The sequence below is a fragment of the Raphanus sativus genome, chromosome 1 (genome assembly GCF_000801105.2).
Source record: "Raphanus sativus cultivar WK10039 chromosome 1, ASM80110v3, whole genome shotgun sequence".
Taxonomy (NCBI): domain Eukaryota; kingdom Viridiplantae; phylum Streptophyta; class Magnoliopsida; order Brassicales; family Brassicaceae; genus Raphanus; species Raphanus sativus.
Window position 1 is genome coordinate 2,536,669 of NC_079511.1, and position 19,105 is coordinate 2,555,773.

At 40.0% G+C, this 19,105-nt stretch overlaps 6 protein-coding genes across 9 annotated transcripts; 4 read left to right on the top strand and 2 right to left on the bottom strand.

The window, feature by feature from the left end:
- The first annotated feature begins 78 nt into the window (after window positions 1–78).
- On the top strand, window positions 79–2,074 carry LOC130495402 (probable ubiquitin-like-specific protease 2B). Its single transcript, XM_056986807.1, has 5 exons — window positions 79–302; window positions 622–1,025; window positions 1,123–1,216; window positions 1,318–1,355; window positions 1,880–2,074. The coding sequence occupies exons 1-5, from the start codon at window positions 161–163 to the stop codon at window positions 2,072–2,074; spliced, it is 873 nt and encodes a 290-aa protein (XP_056842787.1). The 5' UTR covers window positions 79–160.
- Window positions 2,075–2,244: 170 nt separating this feature from the next.
- Window positions 2,245–3,491, bottom strand: LOC108843243 (universal stress protein A-like protein). The gene is made up of 4 exons (XM_057004330.1): window positions 3,217–3,491; window positions 3,000–3,103; window positions 2,799–2,917; window positions 2,245–2,349 (listed from the first exon to the last, which is right to left on the bottom strand). The coding sequence occupies exons 1-4, from the start codon at window positions 3,416–3,418 to the stop codon at window positions 2,259–2,261; spliced, it is 516 nt and encodes a 171-aa protein (XP_056860310.1). The 5' UTR covers window positions 3,419–3,491; the 3' UTR covers window positions 2,245–2,258.
- Window positions 3,492–3,603: 112 nt separating this feature from the next.
- LOC108838007 (probable ubiquitin-like-specific protease 2B) lies at window positions 3,604–10,515 on the top strand. 4 transcript variants are annotated; one of them, XM_057004317.1, is made up of 16 exons: window positions 3,604–3,912; window positions 4,232–4,635; window positions 4,733–4,826; window positions 4,928–4,965; window positions 5,490–5,687; window positions 5,803–5,887; window positions 6,045–6,153; window positions 6,511–6,570; window positions 6,915–7,046; window positions 7,269–7,469; window positions 7,548–7,603; window positions 7,682–7,775; window positions 8,063–8,153; window positions 8,261–8,380; window positions 8,878–9,294; window positions 9,386–10,515. In XM_057004317.1, the coding sequence occupies exons 1-16, from the start codon at window positions 3,771–3,773 to the stop codon at window positions 10,232–10,234; spliced, it is 3,090 nt and encodes a 1,029-aa protein (XP_056860297.1). In that variant the 5' UTR covers window positions 3,604–3,770; the 3' UTR covers window positions 10,235–10,515. The 4 variants fall into 4 exon arrangements, with proteins under 4 accessions (XP_056860297.1, XP_056860302.1, XP_056860305.1 ...); XM_057004322.1 differs by having other exon boundaries at window positions 5,803–5,878; XM_057004325.1 differs by having other exon boundaries at window positions 5,803–5,860.
- A 356-nt stretch (window positions 10,516–10,871) lies between these two features.
- On the top strand, window positions 10,872–13,686 carry LOC130508693 (protein NETWORKED 2B-like). The gene is given in 3 exon segments (XM_057004337.1): window positions 10,872–10,965; window positions 11,079–12,790; window positions 12,793–13,686. Coding segments are annotated over 3 exon segments (2,625 nt in total). The 3' UTR covers window positions 13,612–13,686.
- On the bottom strand, window positions 13,638–16,771 carry LOC108862637 (uncharacterized). The gene is made up of 6 exons (XM_018636834.2): window positions 16,438–16,771; window positions 16,115–16,310; window positions 15,939–16,025; window positions 15,418–15,783; window positions 14,834–14,978; window positions 13,638–14,676 (listed from the first exon to the last, which is right to left on the bottom strand). Exons 1-6 carry the CDS (start codon window positions 16,512–16,514, stop codon window positions 13,787–13,789), a joined length of 1,761 nt encoding a protein of 586 aa, XP_018492336.2. The 5' UTR covers window positions 16,515–16,771; the 3' UTR covers window positions 13,638–13,786.
- A 413-nt stretch (window positions 16,772–17,184) lies between these two features.
- On the top strand, window positions 17,185–19,092 carry LOC108862630 (double-stranded RNA-binding protein 1). The gene is made up of 3 exons (XM_018636823.2): window positions 17,185–17,342; window positions 17,939–18,201; window positions 18,410–19,092. Exons 1-3 carry the CDS (start codon window positions 17,318–17,320, stop codon window positions 18,956–18,958), a joined length of 837 nt encoding a protein of 278 aa, XP_018492325.1. The 5' UTR covers window positions 17,185–17,317; the 3' UTR covers window positions 18,959–19,092.
- The last annotated feature ends 13 nt before the right edge of the window (window positions 19,093–19,105 follow it).

The following is a 19,105-nucleotide window of genomic DNA, read 5'->3' on the forward strand; positions in this document are numbered from 1 at the left end:
CGCGCGTGGAGTACAGACGCGGTACCATTCGTGGTTTTGACTTGTTTCGTTTTAGCGTCTCTCTCTCTATCTCTCACTCGACCTTTCGATTCCCCGATCGCGATCTCCGATCTCCGGCTTGGATTGTCCTGTTTCTCCCCGGCGAGGCTTCCTCGTAGCGATGAAGAAAAAAAGCCTTGACGTCTTCGATTTCAGCGAAGAGGACGAGCTCGCCGAGTCCGCTTCTGGAAAGCTGTTGGAGAAATTCGCAAACCCTAGCCCGTCCATTTCTCCGGTTCTCCAACGCCAACGGATCCAAAGCTGTAAGTTTCTCCCCTCCTTCCTTCTTCCTTAAGCTCCACACGGTGATAATATATCGAGATTTCCCCAGCGGAGACGAGCTAAGCTTACCTGAGAATGATTTTTAAACTGTTTTAGTTTTTTTTTTTTGCAATCTAGTGTACAATTGAGTGAACGTTGCTTTGTTTCTAGAGTATGTGAGAGAGATAGTGATGCTAATGCTGGTGTGATTCTACGATTTTTTGGTGAACAGTATAATGATCTTTGACCTAGGACACTGTTTGGTTGGGTACATGTTTGTATCGTATGTGAATGCTAATGAACATGGTTAATTGCTTTCAGTGTGCCAAGACAAACCTGATCAGAAAGAAGAAGTGGAGGAAGGTGCAAGTTGTGCAGAGGCTGCTACTGCTGTAGTCGATGGTCATTGTGAAGATGCTCCTGCTTTAGTAACAGAAGCTGAGGATTCTACTAGAGACCATTTGATCGAGTCGGATGTAGATCATGTTAATCATGGATTGGCGTTTGGTTTGAGTAACGATGATCATGCAAAAGAAGCAGGTGTAGATGATGATAATCATGGATTGATGTTTGGTTTGAACACTGAAGAACATATTAAAGAAACTGAAGATCATGGACTGGGAAGTTTCTCTTGCCAGCCAAGCGCGGAAAGTTTTTACCCCGAAGCTTCATCTTATAGTCAACCCCAGCTGAACTCCCCCCTTTCAGACTCTTCTTCGTCCAGTGTATGTAAATATATCTTGTATTGCTTTTTTTTTTATTTGTATGCGAGAAAGCCTTCAAAATTTTAGATTGCAGTTTTAACCTATTTCATATTTGCAGGAGGAGGAGCAAACTGATATGATGTCAGCTATTGATGAAAGTTTGAGTGATCGATCCGCATTGAGTGACGATTCTGATTCGGAAGGTGATGAAGGTACATGTTACAGGCTTTTCATTCTATTTACTTAAATGAATGCCTTGATTACCCTCCGACGTCTAACTTGATGCTGATTTCAATGTTATATCGGCTGACAGATTGGATGGCTGAACGTTGCTTGGATGATATTGAAAAGGTAACGAGTTTCTTGTTTCTTGAGCAATCGCTTTAAAATTTCTGCCAGAAGTTTTCAAGCCTTAAGGCCATGGTCGTGGTTGCAAAAAGATAAAATTGATTTTTTTTTTTTTTGCGTCGTTCAACCCCTATATGGCGTGATACTAATTTGTGTTATTTTTTTTTGTGGTTGAGTTTTGCTTGTTTTACTGCGTTTTTCTTCAGCCTGGTTAAGAATCTCTTCATGCATGGTTCTATGATTCTTGCATCTGTGTTCGTTCATAATTCAGATTGTGGTTTATATGTGATCGTCTTTCTTTAGTTCAGTTTTTAAATATTCACTTTGTTGTTAGTGAGGTTCTAAGATTTCATGACAACGCTTATAACACGATCTGGAATATGGCTATTCTTCTTTGCAACGTTTCTAATGGGGCTATTTGATAGATTATTGGTTATATTTTTTTAGTAGTTATGGATATTTTTAATAGTGCTTGAATATACAATGTAAGATTTACAGATTGTCAAGTGACGCTATCTATTTTGCAGATCGACAGAAGCACGACTGTTATCATGATTCCAGAGTATGTTGTACTTAAGGATATGCCTTCTGCTGCATCTCTGGTCATCTTTTCCTGCAATGATATCAATCATTCTTCAGATCATGTGGTTACTCTTAGATTGGATTGCCTAACTCGGTGGATGATGATTCGAACACAACTTCTGATCATCATCAGAAAGTAGGTGTCCTGTCCTGTGGACTTTGACTTGATAAAGAATATGGAGATGATAAACCTATTAAGGAAAAAACTATTGTTTCCCCATGGAAACAGAGCATGTGGATTGATAAGATTAGTGACAGTTACAAAGGGTGAACAGTCAACTGAAAGCGTCTAACACAGTCAGCAAGAAGATAAGTTCTACCTGGTTATTCGGAAGAATCCCCTTTAGGTTTAATAACCACAACAGGGCAGTGCACATGGTTGGTGCAGTAGTTGCTTACACTTCCCAAAAACATCCTGTTCAAAGAAACAGAAACTATGGATTAAAGAACACACACCAATATGGATTTCAAAACGGGGAAAGACAGTATTTGTTGGATCAGGAAAGAATGCCCTCTAAAGTACAAGTTAACTTTTGTAACCATGCCAAAGAAGCTTAATGATTGATATTATTTCAGTTCTTCCGCTAGCAAAACATTGCTTAATATTAGTTGAAAAGGACGCACTGTTCCATTTCTCTCAACATTGATGTTTACTTACTAGTTTTCCTGCATATTAGATCAAACATGTTGCAAAAGATAATATAGCTCCTACCAACAAATAACTTGTAAGTAGAAACTTTAAACCGCGTCTAGTTTAGCAGGATATTTTTCTAACTACTTGGCCAAGAAAAGATGTCAAGAGACAAGTCATTCAGCATAGCAACCAAGATCAAACGCCTTGACTTTTGATCTGTACTGTAGTACCTCTTAATGCGGCCATGAGCCCGAGAGCCGATGACAAGCAGATCTGCGTGCAAACTCTCAACAGTCTCGCATATCTTATACTTTGGATCACCAACCACCACTTGCGTTTTCACATTCACCTGAGAGTATATCATCACAACTTTCCTCATCAATCAACATCCTCTAACATATACATTAGTAACATATGTCACATGTACTCACCGATATATCTGCAAAAATCAGACGAGCGTGATCCATGATGGTGTCTGTGATCCGTTTATGGTGCTGTTCGATCGCAGAGGTGAAAGCAGGAACCTCTAGACCACCTTCATCGCAATGTGTTTTTTTTATTCCAGAGTCAACTCAACAAACACAAATATAAAGATCACATATAATACAGTCATCACAAAGCTCAGTATTATCAGTAAGGAGACTCAACTGGGACCACCGAAAGGGATGGTTCCGGGGCTAACGCCTGCGGCGACAGAAGGCGAAGGCTGGACATGGAGGACGACGAATGATGAATCGGGAGAAGACGATGAGAGCTTGAGGTTGTCCAGTGCCCACCTCAGAGCTTCCATGCTCACCTCGCTTCCATCTACCGCCACGACAACGCAAGTCAAACTTCCCGACATCTCCATGACTTCTTCAAAAATAAAAACTCAATTGTCTCTTCTCTGTTCCAAACTATGTTTCAGTTTGTATGATTCAAAGATGTTGTCCACGTCTTCACTTTTAAAACAACGAGTTCACGGGGAAAACAAAGGGGGTATATCTGTCATTTCGCAGGTGGATTATTTTTTTATAAGCGATATAAATGTAGTATACGCGCGTGGAGTACAGACGCGGTGCCATTCGTGGTTTTGACTTGTTTCGTTTTAGCGTCTCTCTCTCTATCTCTCACTCGATCTTTCGATTCCCGATCGCGATCTCCGATCTCCGATCTCCGGCTTGGATTGTCCTGTTTCTCCCCGGCGAGGCTTCCTCGTAGCGATGAAGAAAAAAAGCCTTGACGTCTTCGATTTCAGCGAAGAGGACGAGCTCGCCGAGTCCGCTTCTGGAAAGCTGTTGGAGAAATTCGCAAACCCTAGCCCGTCCATTTCTCCGGTTCTCCAACGCCAACGGATCCAAAGCTGTAAGTTTCTCCCCTCCTTCCTTCTTCCTTAAGCTCCACACGGTGATAATATATCGAGATTTCCCCAGCGGAGACGAGCTAAGCTTACCTGAGAATGATTTTTAAACTGTTTTAGTTTTTTTTTTTTGCAATCTAGTGTACAATTGAGTGAACGTTGCTTTGTTTCTAGAGTATGTGAGAGAGATAGTGATGCTAATGCTGGTGTGATTCTACGATTTTTTGGTGAACAGTATAATGATCTTTGACCTAGGACACTGTTTGGTTGGGTACATGTTTGTATCGTATGTGAATGCTAATGAACATGGTTAATTGCTTTCAGTGTGCCAAGACAAACCTGATCAGAAAGAAGAAGTGGAGGAAGGTGCAAGTTGTGCAGAGGCTGCTACTGCTGTAGTCGATGGTCATTGTGAAGATGCTCCTGCTTTAGTAACAGAAGCTGAGGATTCTACTAGAGACCATTTGATCGAGTCGGATGTAGATCATGTTAATCATGGATTGGCGTTTGGTTTGAGTAACGATGATCATGCAAAAGAAGCAGGTGTAGATGATGATAATCATGGATTGATGTTTGGTTTGAACACTGAAGAACATATTAAAGAAACTGAAGATCATGGACTGGGAAGTTTCTCTTGCCAGCCAAGCGCGGAAAGTTTTTACCCCGAAGCTTCATCTTATAGTCAACCCCAGCTGAACTCCCCCCTTTCAGACTCTTCTTCGTCCAGTGTATGTAAATATATCTTGTATTGCTTTTTTTTTTATTTGTATGCGAGAAAGCCTTCAAAATTTTAGATTGCAGTTTTAACCTATTTCATATTTGCAGGAGGAGGAGCAAACTGATATGATGTCAGCTATTGATGAAAGTTTGAGTGATCGATCCGCATTGAGTGACGATTCTGATTCGGAAGGTGATGAAGGTACATGTTACAGGCTTTTCATTCTATTTACTTAAATGAATGCCTTGATTACCCTCCGACGTCTAACTTGATGCTGATTTCAATGTTATATCGGCTGACAGATTGGATGGCTGAACGTTGCTTGGATGATATTGAAAAGGTAACGAGTTTCTTGTTTCTTGAGCAATCGCTTTAAAATTTCTGCCAGAAGTTTTCAAGCCTTAAGGCCATGGTCGTGGTTGCAAAAAGATAAAATTGATTTTTTTTTTTTTTGCGTCGTTCAACCCCTATATGGCGTGATACTAATTTGTGTTATTTTTTTTTGTGGTTGAGTTTTGCTTGTTTTACTGCGTTTTTCTTCAGCCTGGTTAAGAATCTCTTCATGCATGGTTCTATGATTCTTGCATCTGTGTTCGTTCATAATTCAGATTGTGGTTTATATGTGATCGTCTTTCTTTAGTTCAGTTTTTAAATATTCACTTTGTTGTTAGTGAGGTTCTAAGATTTCATGACAACGCTTATAACACGATCTGGAATATGGCTATTCTTCTTTGCAACGTTTCTAATGGGGCTATTTGATAGATTATTGGTTATATTTTTTTAGTAGTTATGGATATTTTTAATAGTGCTTGAATATACAATGTAAGATTTACAGATTGTCAAGTGACGCTATCTATTTTGCAGATCGACAGAAGCACGACTGTTATCATGATTCCAGAGTATGTTGTACTTAAGGATATGCCTTCTGCTGCATCTCTGGTCATCTTTTCCTGCAATGGCATCAAACTAAAGAGTTACCATGAAAATAATGAAGACGGACAACACTCTTATGAATTTGGAGTTGAAGACATAATTAGTATTCAGTACAATTGGTACCAAAATGTGAGTTTCTCATTTATGTTGTGCTTCCAGCTTGAAGGATACTTATGGGCTCATTTTCTATTTTGAATATATGAACATCTATCAATTTTACAATTTTTGTTGGTCGTTATCATAGGTTGGACTTATAATCCTCAGAATCCGAGTTCTATTGAAGGATGAAAAATGCCATGAAGGTATGCAACAGACCACAGGTATTGCATGTATGTTCTTGTTTATGATAACCAAGAGTCACAAGAGAAATGTTTATTTAATTTTTAGCTCAGCAGAAAAACGTACGGTGGCTTTCTAAGCCCCAGTTTTTTTCAACCCTAGGTAATCCCTATTCTAACTTCTTATGTTGCTTCTTATGATTTCCAGACATTGAGGAGTTAAAGTTTGCAGTTAAAGAACACAATTGGCCTGAGAAACAACGACAAATCAACTCGCTACATGTGAAATACCCCGCTGTATGGAGTGCTGACCTCGGGTAAGCTTCTAACATTAGGGAACTATTATTGGAAAACACATTTTTCTGCCCACTTTGATTCCGAAAAATTCATTGCATGCTCTGATGATGAGAAAAATTATTTACTGAATACTTGTGCTCGGAGAAATTTTAAACTCTACTCACGAAGGTAGACTCAAGTCTGTTAAGTACAAAGTAAACAAAAACCTTTAGTCAAAAGCAAACTGCATGTAAAAAAAATTTCTTTAGGCTCACTAAGGGAAAACTGGACCAAATAATAAAAGAGCTGCAGAGGGACACTTGGCTCATATTTGGTTTTAGTTATACTTTTGGTGACTTATTGTTCCAAATCATCCCATAACTGTTTCTTTATTCTAGTGATGACGTGGAAGTATCAGGGGAAAACTTGCATCAACAACAGAAGCGTTATTTTCCACGGTAAGAGTGTTCTATAGGACCTATACTTGTGTCCTTTTGGAATAAGATGTTGTCTTCTGTTTTGCTTTTGCGGTACAAATTTCCGAAGTACGTCAGGACTTATATTCTATGGCTCTCTGAAGTAGATTACTGAAAATGTACACTCCTGTCATTTCATCTTTGGCAGACTTAGTTTTAGCAATATATAAGTTTGTTTTTAGAAGGACTGGAGACTTAGTTTTAGCAATCTGCAAGTTTGTGGAATAAAAGTAATGGGGCAGTTTAAGCATCCGAATAGTAATGCCAAAGAAATGAGTGACAGATGAGACATTTCATATTGAGTTGCGTTTTATACTGTCTTTCAGCTTTGATGAACCATTTGAGGAAGTTATCTATCCAAAGGGAGATCCAGATGCTGTTTCCATTTGCAAAAGAGATGTTGAGCTCTTGCAGCCAGAGACATTTGTAAATGACACAATCATTGACTTCTATATTAAGTAAGCTCTTAAACTTAATTTCTCTGATGGAATGTTGACATAGTATAGACTCTGCCATGCGTTGTAGTATCTCTCACTTGGTTGATGGTCTCAGCATAATTCACAACTTCACTTATGCAGTTCTTGTAGTCATATTGAAATTTGCTTGTGATGCTAGCCTTTTTTAACTTGGATATTAACAAATCACATCTACCGTTTTGTGTATTCTTCAATTATTCACAGTTATTTGAAGAATCAAATTCAAGCGGAGGAAAGACAGAGATTCCATTTCTTCAACAGCTTTTTCTTCCGTAAACTTGCTGATCTCGACAAAGATCCATCGAGTATAGCTGATGGAAAGGCTGCTTTTCTACGCGTCCGGAAATGGACAAGGAAGGTGGACATGTTTGGGAAGGACTACATTTTCGTGCCGGTGAACTTCAAGTATGAATAATCTATGGCATTTTATCATGATAGATTTGTATTGAGTTCAAATCTGACACCGTTAAATGCTAATGACAGTCTTCACTGGAGTTTGATAATCATATGTCATCCTGGTGAAGTGGCTAACTGTACAGGTAATTTCACATAATACTCTATTTATTACAAAGTCATGATCATTCACTTTATTATATTATATGTTGTATATTTTGCAGATTTAGACTTCGAAGACTCCACAAAAGTACCATGCATATTACATATGGATTCTATAAAAGGGAGTCACGCAGGGCTTAAGAATCTAGTCCAAAGGTATGTTAGCTGCCTCACAGCCATATTTGAATTTCGTCTTCGAAGCATTGCATATACGTTATCTATTTAGGTTTCTCACTTGGCCAAGGAGATGATAATTTATTTCACTGATGCTCTCTTTTCCTTATTAGTTGAAGAATATACTGTAGTTCCATGCTCTGATACCTTTGAATTATGTATGGAACTATATTCATTCTCAAGTTTTAACCTGGATAGTGCAATAAAATTTTTTTTTTGGAACCACCGGATAGTGCAAATTGTTAATAACAACATTTTGCTGATTGTAGTTACTTGTGCGAGGAATGGAAGGAGAGGCATAAGGATACATCGGATGATATTTCTTCCAGATTCATGAATTTGCGTTTTGTCTCACTTGAGGTCTGGCCTCTAGTCTTTAAATCTTTTGCCTGTAGGCCCTTTTATACGCACTTTCTCTCTTGCGGAACCTCTTTTATGTGATTTCTGAATTGCTCTTTCTATTTCAGCTGCCACAGCAAGAAAACTCATACGACTGTGGTCTCTTTCTGCTGCACTATTTGGAGCTATTTCTTGCTGAAGCTCCCCAGAATTTTAGTCCTTTCAAGATATATAATGCTTCTAACTTTGTAAGTCTATTCTCTAGTTACTTCCTCTCATGTATATTACTATAGGTTATAGAAGAGTAAATACTTGCTGCGAGGCTTTAATGATATGTGTTACGAGCCCTCTAGAGTTCCAGTTTTCCTTATAAAATGATGTTGAGTGCATGAACAGATCAGTCTGCTTCATACATTCGGTTAGAGTTTCTCATTTTGTCACTTCTGAATAATAAGCTTTGCCAAACTGAATCTTTTCACCTGCGATCATTTCACAGAATAGTCAGGTTTCTTGCTATCAGTTACTCTGATGTTGGCCAGTTGTGTTATCTGTTTTTTTTTTCTGTGTAGAAGTTGTTTATTTGCAGCCTAGTGAGGGTAGAATCTTCTGCTTGCTTCTTGATGTCATGAATTGGATCCAAAGAGTCGAAACATATAGTTTCTAAGTGGAGTTGAACTAAGAACATCTGGGTCCGTATTCTTCGGTCTCTTGATTTACTAATCATTCTTTTTCTCTTGTTTTCCAGCTCTATTTGAACTGGTTTCCTCCTGCCGAGGCCTCATTGAAGCGTACTCTAATTGAGAAGTTAATTTTTGAACTCCTTGAAAACCGTTCACGGGAAGTTTATAATGAACAGAACCAGTCGTGCGAAAGTCCAGTGTCCCTTAATAACAATACGGGAATCGAGGTTCTGTCTGGGAGAGCGGGTATAGACTGTAATGGGAGTATGACACAGACGCAAGACGATCAAGGAATTGAAATGACTTTGCTTGAAAGATCTTCCATGAGCAACATGCAAGCTGTGAATGATTCCGGTATGGTTCTGAGGGATTTATTCGATTCAGGAGCCAACAACACAGGATCATTACTTGGACAATTACAACAAACATTGGAGGAACCATCTTCATTTTATCATCTGGGTAACAACTCATCGGCAACAGAGGTACTACAAAAAATTTAGCAAGCTAATGATCAAATCTCCTGATTATCTGACAACAGTTTTTTAATTTTCTTATTTGCCTTTTTTTTGGCAGCAAGTAGATATGGAGACTGGTGAACAGTTTATGTGTCTGAACTCTAGAGAGGGCAACTTTCAAAGCATCACTGGAACTGCACCTCCGAGAGAATCTTCATGGAACTTAAGTATGATGCCGGTGCAGAAGGAAAGTGAGGCTGATTCGTTATCTGAAACCTCAAAAAGTTCTTCTAGTGATTCAGGAGATATTTGTATAATTGAAGACATGCCACCATTCAATTTTTATGAAGAAGAAGCGGGTGAGAGTCCACCAAGAGAGGCGGTCTCTTCATTTTATGCAACCCTGGGTGCTAGCACTGACCACAACACCGAGAATGAAGAGCTTACATCTACTCACGACGAGCTTGTGGTTGTGTCGAGTCAAGATGACAGAGAGGAGGCGAAGCAATTGGAGAACGAAGATCTTGGAATTGGGGACAAGACGAGTGATGATCTTGGAATAGAGCTCAAGACGAATGAAGATCTTGAAACTGGGGAGAAGTCGAGTGATGCTCTTGGAATTGGTGACAAGAGGAGTGATGATTTTGGAACTGAGGACAAGCCGAGTGATGATCTTGGGATAGTGGACAAGTCGAGTGATTCTCTTGGAATTGGGGACAAGACGATTGAAGATCTTGGAAATGAGGACAAGCTGAGTGAAGAACTTGGAGTTGAGGAAAAGACGTGTGAAGATCTTGGAACGGAGGACAAGACGACTGAAGATCTTGGAACGGAGGAGAAAACCAAAGATCTTGGGGATGATTTTGATCAGAAGGAGAGAGAGCCAATGGAGGAAGAAGATGAGAAGCGAGCTGCAAAACGTCCAAGGCTATCTTCCACAGACGAAGCTGAGGAGATGGAGGAATAAGTGACAGTGATATGTATAACTTGTCTTAGGGTCTTTGATGGTTAGACTTGGAGGATTTATCATTATTAACTAAAGTTGTTTTGGGAAAAAAATGTTTATATCGTTTTAGGAAACAAAAATGTCTTTCATCGGGGCTTTTTCAGGTTATATCGAGTAACGTTAACATATATGATATAATAGACGTAAGTTATGTAGCGAATCTTGAATGAAAATGTAATCATCCGACTCGAATGTGAGTTCGCTATTTTTGGTTAACTAATGAACTTAAATTAGTTTCATGATTCCTTGTTTTGGTTTCGAGGGACATTGGTGGATAGTGGATACCAACTTCTTCGATAACAATAATGCAAATTGCAACCATGGGTTTTTGTTTTGTCATCAGTTACAAACCAGTCGAACTGACATAGGATAATTTTAGCAGAATAATCACTACAGTTTTAAACAGCATTAGAGAACAAGATACTATCTTCCAAATTTAGGTTTTCTAGTTAAAACTCACAAGAAAGAAACTTCAGTGCCATATAAAAAAGTGAATCTAACATAAGAAATGAGAGAAAACAAAAACATAGAATAAGAGTTAGACCATGTTTGAGCCTTCCTCATCATTGTCTTCTTAATCATTAGGAACACGAAAACGATGTTGCAGAGAGCAGCAAGCAATGCATATTCATGGTGGTGGGCCAGCCACATCCGTACAAAACAATCCAAATGGCTCGAACATAATCTTCAAGGTATATATGTTTTCACGTAACAGTCTTCTTTGGTTATGTGACGTTTAATCATATATTGGAAAATATGAAAAGCTAATTTGAGCTTGTTTCTTGAAAACACAACTTTCCTATAGATATGGAGGAGAAGGTACATTACACACTGAAGATCATAAACGAAGATGGAGACACTTTTGCGATAAGGGCTGAGATGTATTATCGTAAGAGGCCTGAGATTGTTAATTTCGTCGAGGAAGCGTTTCGTTCCTACCGTGCTTTAGCAGAACGCTATGATCATTTGTCCACAGAGCTTCAAAGTGCTAACCACATGATCGCCACCGCTTTTCCTGAACATGTTCCGTTTCCTCTCGATGACGATGATGATGATGATGATGACAACCATGACAAACCACCTAAGCCTCTTCATCTCATCCCCGGTGGAACTCACATACCAGAGGTCACTGAGATTCCCAAGAAAGAGTTCAAGAGCCAATCTCTGATGTTGAGAAAAGGACCTTGTGATATGAAAGGTTCGGTCTCTTCTTGTGCAGTGGTGAGTTCAGGATTGAGTAAAGAAGAGGCACTAGAGGAGATTGATAGAATCCATAAGGGGATCTTGGTGCTTCAGACAGAGAAGGAGTTTGTGAGGAGTTCTTACGAGCAGGCTTATGAAAGGTACTGGAACTTGGAGAACGAGGTTACAGAGATGCAGGAGAGGGTTGTTAGTTTACAAGACGAGTTTGGAGTTGGCGCAGAGATAGAAGACGGTGAAGCTAAGACGCTGGTGGCTAGCACTGCTCTGACCTCATGTAAAGAGACGATAGCTAAGCTCGAGGAGACGCAGAAACGATTTGCTGAAGACGCAGAAACCGAGAAGGAAAGGATTGTTTCTGCGACAGAGAGGTTTGAAGCACTGAGAAATAAGTTTGAGATGGTTAGTAAAGAAGAAGCTAAGAAAGGTTCTTCTGGTCAAGAATCTAAAAAGGAATCAAGAGAGGTTGATTTGGGTGAAAACCTTCTGACTAATGCAGAGTTTGCGGAGAAGATAGATGAGCTTGTGGAGAAAGTTGTGACTCTGGAGACAACAGCTTCATCTCACACAGCATTGGTAAATACGTTGAGATCAGACACCGATGAGTTACACGAACATATTCGTGTCGTGGAGGAAGACAAGGCATCTCTTGTTTCAGATTCAATAGATATGAAGAGAAGAATCACAGCGCTTGAAGATGAGCTGAGTAAAGTTAGAGACCTGTTCCAGAGAGTGGAAGAACAGAACAATGATCTTCAAAAGCATTTGGTTGATGCTAATAGCACAGCTAAACACTTATCTGGAAAGTTACAGGAAGTGAAGATGGATGAGCCTTCTAAGGATTTAGATTCAATCTCAGAAGACGCAGAGATAATAATAAAGAGTGAAGCGGAAGTTAAAGAGGCCATTGTAGTCAATCAAGAGACTGTGAAAGAAGAGAAACCAGAGACGAAAGACTCAGAAACAGAAAGCACTTGTTTTGGCACAGAGGGAGAAGATGAGGAGGAGAGGAGAAACTGGAGGCAGCTGTTACCTGAAGACGGCAAGGAGGATAGAGAGAAGGTTCTATTGGATGAATACACATCAGTGCTAAGAGACTACAGAGAAGTGAAGAGAAAGTTGGGTGAAGTTGAGAAGAAGAACCGTGATGGCTTCTTTGAGCTGGCATTGCAGTTGAGAGAGCTCAAGAACGCTGTTTCTTGCGAAGACGTGGCATTTCATTTCTTACCTCAGAAACCTGAAAGCATGTGTATCTCTCATAGCTCTAGCTCTTCGATCTCCATGGCACCACATCATCAGCAAGTTGGAGACGTGAAGGGAACACCGCAAAGAACAAAGAAGAAGAGGGGGTTAAAGTGAAGTTTGCAGTTACTGATGAAACTCCAAGAAAGAAGATTCCAACCGTGGAAGAAAAAGTGCGTGGAGATATTGATGCGGTGCTAGAGGAGAACATCGAGTTCTGGTTGAGGTTTAGCACATCTGTCCACCAGATTCAAAAGTACCAGACAGCAGTTCATGACTTGAAAGCAGAGCTATCTAAACTCAGTAGTAACGCATCAGAGGCAAAGCCTATATACAGACACCTTAGAGAGATTCGTACAGAGCTGCAGCTATGGCTAGAGAACAGTGCAGTCCTTAGAGACGAGCTCGAGGGAAGGTACGAAACACTTTGCAACATCAAAGATGAAGTTACAAGGATGACGTCTCAATCAGGTGGTACTAAAGTAAACGATAGTACAGAGTTAAGCAGTTACCAGGCTGCAAAGTTCCATGGAGAGATACTCAACATGAAACAGGAGAACAAAAGAGTCTTTAACGAGCTTCAAGGTGGCCTTGAGCGTGCAAAAACTCTCAGAACTGACGTGGAGAGAGTTGTCTGCAAACTAGAAGAGGGTCTTGGGATCTCTAACGCGGCGGCTACAAGATCTCTGAGCAAGAACACATCATCATCATCATCATCATCATCACCTAGAAAGCCTAGGATTCCACTAAGGTCATTCTTGTTTGGTGTCAAGTTGAAGAAGTATAAACAGCAGAAGCAACCTTCATCAATCTTTGCTTGTGTGAGTCCATCTCCAGCACTGAACAAACAGTGTAGCTACATTGTTCCACCAGAAAAGCTCCCTAGGAGTCCCTAAACTAAATCTGTATTCAATACTTTGAAGATTGAAAGTGTATGAGATTTGTATTATTAATTAGTACCATGTACTGGGAAAGGCCTACTTTACATAATATCTTTCTTTCAGTTTCCTATTAAAAACTAAAAAGCTCCAAAATAAAAGTATAAGATGTTTCATGTTTCTGTCAAAAGAACTAAACACCCTGTCCGGTCCCTCTCACATTTGCAACCTCTGTTGGCTCTCCGCATGCATTACTCACTTTGTTTAGCGAACCGACATTGTTGTTTACTTCACATTTGGCTTTAGATTTCGAACCAGCTCCACTGATGGATGGCACTGCAGTTTTATCCACCAAACTTTGATTAGCAGCACCGAGAACTGCAGTCTGAGCGTGTGCAGCAGCCTGCTTTCCCCTGCTAGTCTCCGAGTTTGTTGAGATCATGTTATTTGACTGGATGGCAACCAATGAGCTTGCTCCATCTTCTCGAGCTTGCTCTTTGTGTCCACCATCTGGTTTGCAAATAGCAGTCCCTGCAGTTGCCTTTGGAGGTAATACAGTTGCTGGGACAGAGGCTGCAGAAACTCTCTGACTGGAGACGATCTTCGATGCAGTGGTCAAGTGCGTAGAAGCAGAAAGCAATGTAGATCCATCCGTGAGAGGAGGTATGACAGAAGATGGTGAAGGCGTCACAGGTTTCAAGTTTCCATTAGCTAGAGGCCGTGCATTCGCAGGTCCAACCGGTTTAGTAATACTAGAAGCGGCAACAGTCTTTCCTGGCTCAACCTCTGGCACAACGAGGCTACCTGAGGGACAAGGCATACAGGCTGTAGACGCATTTTCTACAGATTCAACCTTTGGTACTGATGGACCAGTCGATACGCCACCCATGCATGCTGCAGCAGCTGCTGAATTAGCCGTTACCATTAAATCCGATCTGAAAGTGGAGCTTGCTGTTGTTTTCTTAACACCAAGTCGAGATTTTGAAGCTGGAACTGTTGTTGCTGCCCGAGACAATGTTTGAACAGCAACTGGTTTGGACTGTTGTTGACCTTGAGAAGGACGGCCTCCATTGCCTTGAGTTCCTGTGATGTTACAAAAAATAAAGGAAACAAAACCCCACCCATGTTAGACGGGAAGTTACTTTCTGACTTGGACAATATCAGAGCCAGTGGTAAAGCCTCCTCTGTTATAAAATAAGATAATAGAATTTAGCGGGAAAACATCTTCTGCGTCTTTTACCTACTGCAACTTTTTTTGAAGGGGGACGGTTTCCCAGAGCCAACGATAAGGCATGGTTTACTGCTATCTGCGCTTCAGTTTGCTGTACGCCAGGTTGGCTACCAGAGGTCGAAGTATCATACTTTTTTCTTAAATGCGGCCACCTCTGCAAAATAAAATAGTCAGTCTGTTACCACCACCAAGAAAGAAGAATAAGCATGCTAAACATCATATCATCTTCCAACTTGACAAATCTTATACCTTGAACCGTTTTTTTTTTTTTGACATGGAATATATCCACAAAAATGTAAACATGGATGAAAATATCATAACACCATAACACATTGTCTTAGCAGCTAGCTTCTATGATTGCTAAGCGAATATAAACACATCATCTAATGGAATCTGTTGCCGGGATTTGAACCCGGAAAAATGGAGGGAGACCCCCACATCCATACCAGACTAGATGACAACAGATTTGTTTCTAGGGTGATTACCACAGTAGTTCTGTAGTCTGTATACAGCCCACCTCTAAGAACTAAAACAAGGGAAGGTCCACATTCATCCTTAACAGAATTATAATAAGATAAAGTTTAAATCACAACCTGTGAGAGTTGGGAGGCGGTTCTCCTTCCTCTAAACTCTCCCCTAGCAATGTGAGCCCAGTTTCCCTCACCACACCGCTTTACAGCTGCAATCAGGTCCGCATCCTCCTCGGCAGACCATCTCTTCCTAATCTTCCGTGAAGCCATGCTAATACTAGCTGAACCGTCTCCGTTTATCCCCTCGGTAGCTGTAGGTGTAGGTTTCTGAAGACAAACAGGAAAGGTGATATTCATCCCTCTTGACAACCAAGGAGAGTCTGATGGTTCGTGAGGGAGAGTATAAGGTATGTTTATCGTCAAGGGAGCCTCAGATGTTGATTCGTCGAGGACATCAGACTCCCTTGGAACATACGAAGCAGCCAGCACCTGATTATAAAAGAGAGAGACGAAAACTAAGAATGAAGCAACTATTTTACCAAAAGACACAAAATCTCCAGAGAAGTACAGCAAAATCAAGTTAACTACATAATCAAAGGAATGAAAAGACTGCGTCTTGATAGAATCTAAAGTTCAATACATACTTTGACATGTGCAATGGCCTCCACAGATGCTTCAACGCTGACAGGTGGAGAAGCTTCCAACTCGCACTCAATGTCACTATCATCGTCCTGCACCACCACAGCACAAGCTAAACACTCACTAAAAGAAAAAACTAAAGGAAAGAGTAAAATTCACAAGGAGAAGAAGAAGAAGTTACCAGAGGCTGAGCATCATCATCATCCACAGGGAGAAGAAGAGGATCACGATACGAAAGATGTCGCCACAGCATCTGGTACTCCCTAGCATTAGTAATCCCAGTGGCGGTCTTCTTCACCAGCTCGTTCCAATCCATCTTGACATCGGCATAAAAGGCCATCTCCTGTAGGAGCCTCAGTATCGTAGTCGCATCATATCTGCAAAATTCGAAAAAAAAAATCAAAGCGAATTGATTAAAAAGCTGAACTTTTTTTTATTCGTAAAACGATTTTGTAAGAGAGGAGGGAGGGAGGGAGGGAGGGGAAGGAAGAAGATACAATTTACCTCTGCAAAAGCGTGGCGATGTCGCTTTCGCTAATGGTTCTCTTCCTGCGCTTGTTACTACTTATACTATCAACCATCTTCGTTCGTATTCATACAACAATCACATAAGATGATGGAATCAATCAATTTCACCGGAAAGCTGTGAGAGTTGGACGAATCGTTCCCACGGCGATCGGAGAAGGAAGAACGATAAGATGATGATCGGAGAAGTAGCGCGTGGAACACACGAGTGTGGTGGCAAAAGTGTTTTTTTTTTTTCTTTTGGGTTTGGGAAGAGGAAAAGGAGGACGGACTTTAAGGAAGGACTAATTCCACTGATTATCTCATACAATTAGGAAAGTAGGAAAATATTATCGGCTTAATTATAATTTTGCCTATCACTTGTTTAGAATAAATAAATATATTATTTTTTAAGATAATTATAAAATTATACATATACATATATGTGTGTAACAAATATTATAAGTGATGTGATATAATAATATAAAATTAGCACAAAATTAAAGATGATCAGTCTTTCTTTTTTTTTTTGTTACGGAAAGATGATAGTTTTCCAGAACTATTTTACGTAATTTGTTTGATTAGTATCAGGGGAGTATAATTTTAAATAATATGATTTTAGTTATTTTATAATTTATTAATTTTTAATTTATTTAATTTGGATTTACCCACTTGAAAACTATTTACTTAGTTTTTTTAATTAGTTTCATTTAAACAATTTAATTAACATATAGATGGTAAGAACTTAGAAGAATTAAAGGGAGGAGGGTTTTTAGTTGAAGAGCTTTAAAACATCTCTCTCGGCCTTTTAGCAACATCACGCGGTGCCTCTGTATCTTTCTCTCGCTTGTCTCTTCAGCTAACATTCTGCTCGAGAATAATGACGGCGAATGAAGTTCAGTCTGGTGAATGACTCACCCCTTCTTCTTTTTCTTCTTCTTCATGTCTCATGTTCAGTGTTTAAATTCATATTTTTTTCTTCCTCTTGCTCGATTCCTTTCTCCTTGTGGTGGTTTTAAGCATAGATCTCTCCGCCAAAAGCTTTCTTATTTCTCAATTTTCAGAAAGGCCGGAAAGTTTCTTCTTCTTTTTTTCTTTTTTGCTTTCAGGAATAAAAAAATCTTAGTTATTCTTCTTCAGTCTCTGATTGGTCCATATATGAGAGAGAGTATGCATTGTGAAAGTTTACCCTTTTTGAGATTATTATGATTAATATAGAAGCTAGGTTGTTGCGATTTACGTAGTTATGACAAATCACTTCAGCTTTATGCATTGCATTTACATTTGCTTTGTTGTTTCTTGGAGAAAAGTCCTCACCTTTATGTGCGTACGCCTTTACATTTGCAATTTTAAAGACTCCTTCACTGCTCTCTTCCCCACTGTTTTTTTCTCTCTCTCTTTCTGATAGGGATTAGTTTGAAATTTAATGGTACTTAAGTCTTTAATAGCCAGACTATGAACTTTCTCCTTATTTTGGAAGCTTTTTTTTTTACCTTGTCAGGTGTTTCCAATTGCTATGTGTTCAAAAGCCGGTTGCAGGAATATGCTCAGAAATACAAACTACCAACGCCTCTCTATGAGACTATCAAAGAAGGCCCTTCCCACAAACCCGTCTTTCAGTCCACAGTAATAGTCGGTGATGTCAGATATGATTCCTTACCTGGATTCTTCAACCGTAAAGCTGCAGAGCAATCAGCTGCCGAGGTTGCTCTCCAGGAATTAGCCAAATCCAGTGACTTAAGCCAATGTGTTTCACTACCTGTTGTAAGCACTAAGCATCTCACCTTTCTTTTGTTTTTGGTTCTGATTGTTAACTCTAGTGAAGGACTAGAGCTTAGAGGTTTACATGTGAACTGTAAGATTTGCCAGCTCAGCAGTAGACCTTACTAGTTAGTTTGCCTGAGATGTAGTTTACTGGTTTTGTGTATGTTATGTGCATTTGGTTAACTTTTTGAATGGCTTCTTAATGCAGCACGAAATGGGGCTATGCAAGAATCTTCTTCAAGAGTACGCTCAAAAGATGAACTACGCGATTCCACTGTATCAGTGCCAAAGGAGCGAGACTCTCGGGAGAGCTCCACAGTTCACATGCACTGTAGATCTCGGAGGCATTAAGTACACAGGAGCTGCGGCAAAGACTAAAAAAGAGGCTGAGATAAGCGCTGGGAGAACTGCTCTTATAGCGATCCAGTCAGAATCTAAAATCAACCTCGCCAACAACTACAGCACTCAGCTTACTGTGCTTCCTTGCGAAAAGAAGACAGTAGAGGTAGTGAAAGAAACCATCATCAAGACTCCAAAAGCCAGGAAGGCTGAGTTCAAGAAGAAGGCTAGGAAAGGGAAGCGCAAAGTAGCTAAGGATCTTGAAGATAGTGCCATCCCTTCTGGACCTACCGAGCATTGTGTAAACGATCAGCCAGAGAATGCTGAGACATTGATAAATATAGAACCTTCTTCGTGCATGAACGGGTTTAAGGAGGCAGCATTTGCTAGCGTGGAGACAGAAGCAAGCCAAGCATAGATGTCTCAAGATGGGGTCTTTGTGCGTGTAGTTGTTTATGTAGCCATTTTGTAATTTGTAATTTATAATTGGTGTTGTCAGGTTGAACGGAAACCCTTTTTGGTTCTGTTTAGTTACACACAAGATCATAACAACAGTGCTTCTCTG

Excerpts from the sequence above, each read along its gene's own strand:
- LOC130495402 (XM_056986807.1), top strand. The coding sequence starts at position 161 with ATGAAGAAAAAAAGCCTTGACGTCTTCGATTTCAGCGAAGAGGACGAG. Across the intron at positions 1,026-1,122 it reads CAGACTCTTCTTCGTCCAGT|GAGGAGGAGCAAACTGATAT; the intron begins GTATGTAAATAT and ends TCATATTTGCAG. Across the intron at positions 1,356-1,879 it reads GCTTGGATGATATTGAAAAG|ATCGACAGAAGCACGACTGT; the intron begins GTAACGAGTTTC and ends TCTATTTTGCAG.
- LOC108843243 (XM_057004330.1), bottom strand. The coding sequence starts at position 3,418 with ATGGAGATGTCGGGAAGTTTGACTTGCGTTGTCGTGGCGGTAGATGGA. Across the intron at positions 3,104-3,216 it reads CATCCCTTTCGGTGGTCCCA|GTGGTCTAGAGGTTCCTGCT; the intron begins GTTGAGTCTCCT and ends ATTGCGATGAAG. Across the intron at positions 2,350-2,798 it reads GCTCATGGCCGCATTAAGAG|GATGTTTTTGGGAAGTGTAA; the intron begins GTACTACAGTAC and ends TTCTTTGAACAG.
- LOC108838007 (XM_057004317.1), top strand. The coding sequence starts at position 3,771 with ATGAAGAAAAAAAGCCTTGACGTCTTCGATTTCAGCGAAGAGGACGAG. Across the intron at positions 3,913-4,231 it reads ACGCCAACGGATCCAAAGCT|TGTGCCAAGACAAACCTGAT; the intron begins GTAAGTTTCTCC and ends AATTGCTTTCAG. Across the intron at positions 5,888-6,044 it reads ACAGACCACAGGTATTGCAT|ACATTGAGGAGTTAAAGTTT; the intron begins GTATGTTCTTGT and ends TATGATTTCCAG.
- LOC108862637 (XM_018636834.2), bottom strand. The coding sequence starts at position 16,514 with ATGGTTGATAGTATAAGTAGTAACAAGCGCAGGAAGAGAACCATTAGC. Across the intron at positions 16,311-16,437 it reads ATCGCCACGCTTTTGCAGAG|ATATGATGCGACTACGATAC; the intron begins GTAAATTGTATC and ends CGAATTTTGCAG. Across the intron at positions 14,979-15,417 it reads CCGCCTCCCAACTCTCACAG|AGGTGGCCGCATTTAAGAAA; the intron begins GTTGTGATTTAA and ends TTTATTTTGCAG.
- LOC108862630 (XM_018636823.2), top strand. The coding sequence starts at position 17,318 with ATGACGGCGAATGAAGTTCAGTCTG. Across the intron at positions 17,343-17,938 it reads GGCGAATGAAGTTCAGTCTG|GTGTTTCCAATTGCTATGTG; the intron begins GTGAATGACTCA and ends TTACCTTGTCAG. Across the intron at positions 18,202-18,409 it reads AATGTGTTTCACTACCTGTT|CACGAAATGGGGCTATGCAA; the intron begins GTAAGCACTAAG and ends TTCTTAATGCAG.